We start from the raw sequence: 10,433 nt of genomic DNA, 5'->3' as shown, positions 1-10,433 counted from the left end.
CGGAGACTCCAAATTAGCTGCTAATACTTACTGTACAGATTCAATGACCGTCACACTCAGGAATCACTCGGTAAGGGTTGTAATAGACTGAAAGTTCTAGAGAGAGCTGTCTTCGTACTCATCCAGTCTGCAGATATGGTAAGGAGTCGCAAGAAATTCTTCTGCAGATACTGTGTAACCGCTGCTGTTTGTGTGGATGGTTTATGGATTTGTCTCGTGGTTCTCCGACGCAGACCCTTACGGCTTCATCATATCGCTCTGGATAATCGAAGCTCACGACGAAGTCATTTGTACCGACGGTCACGGCACTGACTTTTAATATTAAAATGTAGTTATGATTCACAGCAGACTACAATCAGTACTGGGCCTTGTACGTATGCTAATCTGAGGTGGACAACTTACTGGCATGAAAGGAATAACCCATCGACCCAATAGAATAAATGCGCTAACGAAAACTTTCACAATATTCGGAACGTAGAGCTACTGAGCTTAAGCACGTTCAATAAAACACGTACATTTAGAAAATAGGACACCTTTTAAAGTACTTCGTGTAAAAAATATCTATACAGCTTACTAAGTAATTTAATCTGAGAATATATTTTACCACATCAACAAGTAAAAAACGAGCTGGATACAAGTGATTATAATAATTACATCATTGAGACTCTGGGTGATTCCCACGCAGGACCTTGACACAATGATAGACTGAAATATACAACCAACGAAATAGGTAGGTACTACGCAAAAAAACGAGGTGTTGTTGATTCCGACCTCTTTGTTTATTTAAATTCTGGCAGTTAACAGTTGAAGACCAGCTAGGGGCTACTGCTTAAGTTATGAACCACGTAAAGTAATAAAAGCAATTAAATTATGAGTATCCGGGAACAGATTTCTGAAGTATAGAATAACATTTCCGGTTTTTTTTATATTGTAAAGTAGATTATTTTAAGCGCCGGCGATATAAATAACTTTATAGTTATTTCCGTACCTATGCTGTTAATTTCAAGGGGTTATCCTAGCTTGACCGGATGTGTAAGCGAGCTCACGAGCTCAACCTAAGAGAATTTGCTAACACCAGCCCTAGCAAGAGCAGTGCTTCGCAGAATCTACCAATGGATCGGAATCGCAACCCACTGAGAAGATCCGGCGAGAAGCTCAGTGGGCCCATACACTGATGCTGCATGAGCGCCCAGAGGAAGTCTCGTCGCGAATAGACTGACTTAATCTCCAGGTAGTTCCAAAACAGAGTAAATTTTTCTCATGTTGGAGTTATGAACTTAAAGTTGTATTTAAGTAGATTGCGTTTGTCCATTAGGTCATATTTCCTTCAGATACAGAGCAAAACGCACTGGCAGCTTACAGCCGCTGAGAAAAATCAATTGCAATATTCCCGCCTTCCCGTCGGTTGTCATAGCTACGCGTAAACAGTGTCGAGACGCGGTGCTCCGAAGTGCACGTTGCGCAGCTCATTTTCGTATTTGATTTACCGAAATATTATTGTGCATTGTGTTGTGCTATGGCCGAAGAAGGTGCCGCAACGCAGGGAGGCGCCGAAAAGGTGGTTCACACGTATCCGTTGATAAGAGTGAGTGGGTTCATTATTTAATACGTAGTTTTATAAAATCGTGTGTGATAAAAATATTGCCATCGATCAAAATACTTTTGTTTACATATTGATGCAAGATCTCTAGTTTAAAATGTTTTTTCTATGACACTCGTTTTTTTTTTAATATTTAAGGGATATCCTGAAATCTGTTTTTTTTCTTAATGCGTTCTTACTGCAGGTATGACTTGTAAATAAAGAGCTTTGCAGTTCCATCTACATTACCTTTATTGAGCAACAATAAAGTTATTACAACATTAAAGTTGGCGGTTTTGTAAGTTGTCCTAACTTAGACAAATAAATATATTATAGGTACGTTACCTACATCTATTTTGATCTCTCACCCTTTAGAATTTATGCAATGAACGATGGTAGGGCGTTTTGTTAGCCTGCACGGTTGGATAATATCGCCCTGCCTATTTTCTATGCGAATAACAGTCATGCATTCGGCTATGAAGTAAACATACAATCGGTTGAGACTTTGAACTCGTGAAATGAGCAAGCGACTTGTGTCAAGGTGACTGGCGGACTATGTGGTTTCTGGTAATCGTATAACACCAGTAGAGAATTAAAATCTTCAACCCACCTAGTGCTTTAAGGGCTGCAAACTCCGTATAAGTCGGTATCACTATTTTACCTATTTCTGACGCGAAGAAATTAGGTGGTACAGCTAAAGAGCGGTTTACCACTATCAAGCGAGTATTTTTTATTTTATTTTCCTACCTTAGCTGGTAGCCTTGAGAGGCTATTTTAGCGTAACCTTAACTAGTAGGTGAGCTCACGGGGCTCAAACCTGACGACGTTGCTAACACGAACCCTAGCAACAGCCATTGCTTCGCAGAATCACTACCGGATCGAAAACGTGACTCACTGAGAAGATCCGGCGAGAAACTCAGTGGGCTATGTCTGTCGCTTAATTCGCTCGTCGAGCCCTTCATCGCAAGCGACGGGTTCGCCGAGGACGGTGACCGATGCTTGTGGTACCTAAAAACACCGTTAATGGATCGGAGGGATCCGTAATGAAGTGTTTTGTGCGACATCGGCTGTTTACCATTCGGTCTCCAGGATCGAGTATTTAAGCGAGTATCAGAATTCGACCTAATATCACAAGTTAGGCAGTGGCCTTGACGTCCTTACGTCTGTAGTAGGGGCGTCGGTTACAGAATAATCTAATGTTGAAATAAAAACATAGTTAAGTCGTTCTAGTTTTGATTTTTTTTGTAATAAAACTTATTACCGTGTAAAAATATGCAACATATTAAACAAAGTTACGAATTTTGCAATAGTGATACGTTAATTAATATTAATCGTTGTTTTGTATGCATTCTTAGAGTTGAGTTTTGAAATAGTTATGTACCATTTTTTTTTATTGCTCAGGTTGGCGGACGCACGAAGCCCATAGACATCTATAACGTAAACACCAACCCGCCGTAAGACATGAGTTCTAAGTCCCAGTTTTTCACTACACATCGCCATTAGCGCCGCGCCGTGCGCAGAGAGTTGAAATATAATATATTTAATAATAATAAATATATTTAAATCAATGGCCGTGCGATGTGTGGCCGGCCGGGCCGTGTATGATCATTGATAACACCTCCGAGTCCTTTTTATATTGATATTTGATACTCATTGAGGCTACACGAAAATGTGAAAAAACCTAAAAACCAAGAGTTCGGTTGGCTTTAATGTTGTATTATCATTTTTTATATTATTTCATAAAATATCATCCTTTCTGATCCTATTTATGTCATATAGAAACATAACGACTATCCAGATTATTTTTTAAAAATATTGACGACTAGGTTATTCATTTAATTATAAAGAAAGAAAGAAATAGGATGTTTTAAAAAAAAATTTAAAATATTTTAGTTCCGAAATTAATTATTTTTTTGGAATTTCGTACTGGTCCGGATATAACACAGTCCCTTCTAAACTACGTTATTGGGAGGTAGTTTGGGTAATTTCTGTATTTTATACGTACATATAATAAAAACATACCATAGTTATTTACTTTTTTAATTTATATTAAATGCCACAGCTGTTTGTGTGGTCACGAGCTGTAATTACAAAATATTTATTACTAGTTAAAAATATATATTTAATTTAAATACATACATCCAAATGAACATCTGTTGCAAAAAGTTTTATTAAATTAGAAAATAAAAATACATAATCGTTAATGGGATCAAAGATTGATATTTTTAGCCACGAACAAGCGGAAGTAATTTAGTTTTTATTTCGTACAAATGCAGGTAGGTACGTATGTGTGTAGGTGTAACTTAGTTTAATTTTGATTTATAAAAATATTGGCGGCAAGTAAGTACAGGTGGATACGTAAGGCCAAATATCGGAGTCAGTGAAGTAAATTTGTGAAGTAATCATCAGCGTTTCAATAGGAATTAACACAGTCTTAGTCTTCGCTAGAAGTAATAGTGTTCTGTGGTCTTAGTCTTGTTTTTGTCAAGGCCACGCGATAATGCCCATAAGGATCAAATACCATCACGTTGTTTACTAACATGAGCCCCGATACGAGTCTTAGCCGGCTATCGGAGGCCAAAGATACCAATGGATCAACGAATTCCATTTAATCAAATATTTTCGTGTAATTCATGACCTGGCCTCAACCTATGAATGTATGTTTTGACGTATTTAATTCGTGCAAATTATTCAAGATAAAAGTTCCCCTTTTCTATTCGATATGCTGTAAATATAACTAATTTTTTTTTCTAATCAGAAATTCGCGTATTGTAATATAAAACCCGTCACCTGTCGAGCTTTTCGACGAAAAACTGGTGGTTCAGACGACGGTCAAGCTCTCTCTAAATAGACAAAGACGAATATCAAATAACGTAGATATCGCAAATCACCGGATATCACAATGTAAACAGATCTCTCCGCACGGCGCGGCGGCGCGGCGGCAGGTACGACAAAAGACAGATACGTATTTAGGATTTGAAATTGTACAAATTAATGGCCAAAGTGTGGTGATACATAAGCCGTTATGGATCTGTAGGTCGCCGCGTGCTCCTTCGTATTTCTGTTCCAAAATCATAATTGGTACAAGCGCTCATTGGACTTGGATACATTTATAAAGTTCAAGGTTGGCACGGGTGTTATTTAATTTTAATAGGTGATGTCTATGTTCATAGTTTTTATTATTTATTGCTTAGACGGGTGGACGAGCTCACAGCCCACCTGGTGTTAAGTGGTTACTGGAGCCCATAGACATCTACAACGTAAATGCACCACCTAGTTTGAGATATAAGTTCTAAGGTCTCAAGTATAGTTACAACGGCTGCCCTACCCTTCAAACCGAAACGCATTACTGCTTCACGGCAGAAATAGGCAGGGTGGTGGTGTCTACCCGTGCGGACTCACAACAGGTCCTACCACCAGACTCCGGTTACCCGTATCTTGATGGCTGATGTTCAGTGATTTTTCGAGTGGAAGTATCGAATTCTGGACCGAGCCGTCCATTATAATATTATACATGAACAGAAATTTGAACCATTTCGTTTTGTTTACATAATTGAAATTTATAGACTTACGTAATAACGCCTAAAAAAAAAAGAGAAATGAAATTACCTTCGGAGAGTCCGTTCCGTCATCGCGAGCACTTAAAGTGTTTGCTTTGGCAGGTGGACGCATTCTCTCGTTTCCATTTCATTACAGATTCATTTATTATTGTTAATTACTAAAAATATAAGTTTCGATTGGTTTTGTTATCTTATTTGGTACTTTCGGTACATTTCCCGAAAGGGTTTTTTTTTATTCAAAATTTGTTCACAATAGGTGTTCATTAATTCATTTATCTGTTTTTTATTATTATAGGTAGTACATTTTTTATGTGTGCCTAAGTCATACTTTATAAAGTTTTAATGGCTGAATCCTATAAACTATAAAATAAATATAAAACAACAGTATCAGCTTGTTTCTATTGTTACTATTGAGTTGTGTTTTCAACTCAAACCACGCCCAAAACACGTCATTTCGGATCCTCCCGATCCACTAACGGTGCTTTTAACTACTTCAAGCACCGGTCACCATTCTCGTCGAACCCGTCGCTTGCGACGAAGGGCTCGACGAGTAAATTAACCCTCAGACACAGTCCACTGAGTTTCTCGCCGGATCTTCTCAGTGGGTCGCGTTTCCGATCCGGTGGTAGATTCTGCGAAGCACGGCTCTTACTAGGGTTCGTATTAGCAACGTTGTCAGGTTTGAGCCCCGGGAGCTCACCTACTAGTTAAGGTTACGCTGGAATAGCCTCTCAAGGCTACCAAATTAGGTAGGAAAAAAAAATACAAAAAAAAGCTTCACGTATTAATCTTATACCTTTAAACGAGCAATTCTTGTATATTATTATAATAATATATATAATTTGAATCTCGGAAACGGCTCCAACGATTTTTATAAAATTTAGTATACAGGGGATTTCGGGAGCGATAAATCGATCTAGCTACGATTTATTTTCAAAAAAATGTTGTTTTATTCGTGTTTTCAATAATCAACTCTTCCCGACATCTATTGGCAAATAATAATACAATTTTTTTTAATTGAGGGCAACTGACCGCTTTAAAGACAACAAGATGGCGTTATCAAAAAATAACCGAGCAAGGCTCGGTAATCATCTACTATATATATATATGTGCATTATTGCGAAGCGACACGTTTTAGATTGCACTAAACCAGTCCAGGTACTCACGACTCATCTAGTGCCAAGTGGTTACAGGAGCCCAACATGAATTTTACCAGCAACCTTGCGGAAATGGGCAAGATAATGGTACTTTAACCGTGTGGTCTATCACACCAGTGATAGATGCGTTATAGGTTTTTAAAAATTTAATTAGTATTTTTGCCCCTAGACATTATGTTTATTAACATCGTTTCATTTGTTCCCAGCATTCAGATATGTCTGAAGAGATGCGGACGGAGGCAGTGGAACTTTCCGTGACGGCTTGCGAGAAATTCGCACAGAACAATGAGTTGGCCGCGAGAATGGTCAAAGAGTCCATGGACAAGAAGTTCGGTCCCGCCTTCCATGTTGTCGTCGGCGAGAGTTACGGCTTCGAAATCACGTACGAGTGCACAACGATATGTTACATGTATTTTGGCGGGAACCAAGCGATTTGCATATGGAAGTGCTCGTAAGCTGTAACGTTTTTTTTGGAAATGTTTCTGTGACATTATTTAAGGAGAGAGTTTGTTTTGTGTCGAATAAGGTACGATTCATTTTAATTATTATTGTAAATACTTTCATGAATTCTTTTGATTAATGAAAATAAAGATTATTTACGAAATCAACAGGGGATATAATGATGTAGAGTTTCTTTTGTTAGATTTAGTGAAAAGATTTAAAGCTATTTTAAATCTCTAACTTAAATATTTCTGTGTATGTGTAAACAACGATTGTAATATAAATGTTTTTTAATTATATACATCTATTTAGTAATAAAGCTATAGATTTATTTATTATTATTTTAAATGTAATTTACTCCAATATACTTTATTCTCTGTAATATATTTGTTACAACAGTCAAGCTACTTACTGCTTTATTAGAAGCCAGAGAGCCGAGAGTAAGCCGGTGAAACAAACACATACCTAACAGATGTTTAAAAATTACAAGTTGTTATAACGGATGCTAAAATGAAAGGGTTTATTGAAACCGGACCCAAATGTCTCTTTATTGAATAAGTTTAAATTTGCTTAGATGGATGAACGAGCTCACAGCCCACCTGGTGTTAAGTGGTTACTGGAGCCCATAGACATCTACAACGTAGATGCACCACCCACCTCGAGATATAAGTTCTAAATATAGTTACAACGGCTACCCCACCCTTCGAACCGAAACGCATTACTGCTTCACGGCGGAAATAGGCAGGGTGGTGGTGCCTACCCGTGCGGACTCCCAAGAGGTCCTACCACCAGTGATAAATGTTAATAATAAGACTCGATATATGGTATCGAGTCGGCCCCATTGATTTATGAAAATCACCAAAACAGCCTCATTGATAGATTCGTTGTGTTAATTACGTGTTTGTTTGCGTGTGTATGCATGCATAAATGAAGACTTCTAAATCATGATATGCTGTAGGGTTTACCTTTTGGTATGAATAATCATCTCTTAGTAGTCTGTGATTTTGCGAAGTTTTAATGGAGTTTTTTTATTTCGAAAAGTTATAGGACGCTCTGTAGATACATAGCGGTATGTACTACCTACCTATATACCTATATTCATATTCAATTTACGTAATTTTTCTTCTGTTTTAAAGGATTTCAACGGCCTTCAGAGCCTTTTTAGAAGTAGATCGATAGACAAGACTCCAGTAAACGTCGTTCAGAGCATTAAAGTACCGTATAGACATCCCATTCCATGCCTCTAGTTATAAATATATTAAAAATCAAAATTGAATTTAAATCACTTCTTCTCTATCCTTCTGATCAGTACCGATGTATTCCTGCTTATGGTGACTGTGTGACTTACAATGTGCTCTACCAGCAGTAACCAATACGTACTTAACCCACTGTCAAATATGAATACTAACCTACCTACCGTCAGCAAAAAAAAAGCGTTAAATCGTAACTACACAACGATTGGTCTATTTTTCATTCGTAGCCATATCTAGTACCGTAAAAGCAATAGATATGTAGTTGGAGCCAAAACAATAGAGCATTTCACACTACATGTTCATATGCAAATTAGTGGACGGAAAGACTTACTGAAAACGTGGAAACTATCTAAGTACTTATCGTGACCGTGTCATGTTTTTGTTTAAATTTAGGTTAAATTCCGGTATTCAAAGGAACATAACAAGAAACCTAGGTACCTGTTTAATATTATTGTCACCAAGTTATTGTAGGTATAGTAGTACATTTCACCGACGGCAATAGCGTTATTCATCCTGCAATGCGTTTTAAAGGATCTTATATTATTAGGAACAGGGATTATTTCCTTCATTGACCTTCCAAGCTTATCCACATGGTTCTAGTGGGTTTAACAGGTCCTCCATGATATGTAGCCTCTATTCGAATGATGTTGCTCTGAAGTATCTCTTTCTCGTATCAATTCTTTATTTCTTCCATCATCAAACTTCAAACAAAACCTGGTGCTAATTTTTTTTTGTGCCATCGAACACCGATCACGATCACTGTCGCTCATTCTAGACATGGTAAACAGAAGCGAGAAGCCGAGTAATTTCGAATATTTTATTAAAATATATATGCTGAATATACTGATACAAATACTGCAGTTTGGAAAGTCAGAAAAACAACCATTTTTTTGCCAGTCCAAGCGTAAAGTTTTGGCATCCCTCTTCGTCAGAGCCCTCGCCCTTGTTCAGAGGGTTGTTGGCGAAGGGGAGTATCATAATCTATACATACCTACACGAATACCGACTTATAGAATGAAAAACCGAATGTTTCTTCTATAATAAATAGTCCAGTGTCGCACCAAAGATTTCATAACAAATATAAATTGCCTGTTTTTTTCTTCCGATTTCGATATATTTGTTAAGACTCTCAATAACTACTTGATTACATTTATCAGACAATAAGGAAAAAACGACTGTATACTTATATCTTTTGGTCTAAAGAAGACATAAATAAACAAAATGAACGAACAGAAGCTACCGTTTATTTGGTGAATGATAAAGTTTTTTTTTTTTTTTTTTATTTGTGTATCTAAAATATATGACATTTATAAACTATTTGTAGCAAAATCCGTTGATCTTTCTATTCAATCTAGTCAAGATTAAGTGGCAGTTAACTATTTGAAATAATCAAAATACATTAATAGTTGTTATCGTTTTTTTTTAAATATAACTTGACACGCACATATGACAGTGCAACACGCATCATCAAGCGATTGAAAAACAAATTTACTTTTCACTGTCTCGTGTATCAAGTTATATTTAATAAGTTATATTTTAAATTCAAATGATTTTTACTCACGTCACTGAAGGTGAAACCAAGCACAGTATAATACAAAGTGGCGTTTTTCACGCAGACCACATAAACGAAGGCTATATTTTATGTATAATAATTGTGTCAATTACAATACATGTTTTAGTTGTATTATTGTAGATTCTTGTGTTGCATGTCGTATATGTAATTAGTTTTTTTTAAAACGTAACCGAGGTCGCAGACAAGACTAACTAACACGGTTTTGCTGTAATTCATTTTTCCGTCGCTCATATTTTTAAAATAACGACGTCATTATACTTGTATGTATTGTAATATAAATAAATTGTTTTGTTTTTTGTTTTTTTTTTTATTGTTTCTGTGTGCTTAAGGCAGTCCAATATATAATATTTCAAATGTCGTCCTTTACTGGAAAGAGAAACTTCCCGGATATATTGAAGGTCGTTTGCATCACATTCATTAACATAAAGAAGTACCTACATAATGTTTAATAATACATTACAATACAACACATCAATTTAATGAATCAATAATGACGTTAATTTTGTTTTCTATCCGTTTATTGTCTCCCTCTAAGTTAGAAGAGCCTGGTAAGTTTATTTTTGACTGTTCTCACAGCCAACCTGGTGTTAAGTGGCTACCGGACTCCATAGACATTTACAACGTAAATTCCACCATAAGCCTGGAGACAACCTATCTAATAGTCATCACGTGAACACCTCTACTCATCTATCAAGTAGCACCAGTATAGCAAATAGTAACATATAATTCAGAAGAGGCACCGCCGTCCCTGAAACTATAAAACTATACAAAAAAACCTCTGCTACCGGCTCCATGTGATTCGTCCGCTGTATCACTACTCACACCTAACTCCAGCCAGCAACTCAACTGATAATAACCTCATGGTGCTTA

General features: G+C 36.8%; 1 protein-coding gene across 1 annotated transcript; it reads left to right on the top strand.

Moving 5' to 3' along the window:
• Positions 1-1,406: 1,406 nt before the first annotated feature.
• Positions 1,407-9,511, top strand: LOC114248937 (dynein axonemal light chain 4). Its single transcript, XM_028182373.2, has 2 exons — positions 1,407-1,585; positions 6,503-9,511. Exons 1-2 carry the CDS (start codon positions 1,517-1,519, stop codon positions 6,749-6,751), a joined length of 318 nt encoding a protein of 105 aa, XP_028038174.1. The 5' UTR covers positions 1,407-1,516; the 3' UTR covers positions 6,752-9,511.
• The last annotated feature ends 922 nt before the right edge of the window (positions 9,512-10,433 follow it).

This window comes from Bombyx mandarina, chromosome 10 (assembly GCF_030267445.1).
Source record: "Bombyx mandarina strain Sakado chromosome 10, ASM3026744v2".
NCBI classification, from domain to species: domain Eukaryota; kingdom Metazoa; phylum Arthropoda; class Insecta; order Lepidoptera; family Bombycidae; genus Bombyx; species Bombyx mandarina.
The sequence above is the reverse complement of the archived record's forward strand: the minus strand, read 5'-3'. Positions and strand labels throughout refer to the sequence as shown.

Excerpts from the sequence above, each read along its gene's own strand:
- LOC114248937 (XM_028182373.2), top strand. The coding sequence starts at position 1,517 with ATGGCCGAAGAAGGTGCCGCAACGCAGGGAGGCGCCGAAAAGGTGGTT. Across the intron at positions 1,586-6,502 it reads ACACGTATCCGTTGATAAGA|CATTCAGATATGTCTGAAGA; the intron begins GTGAGTGGGTTC and ends ATTTGTTCCCAG.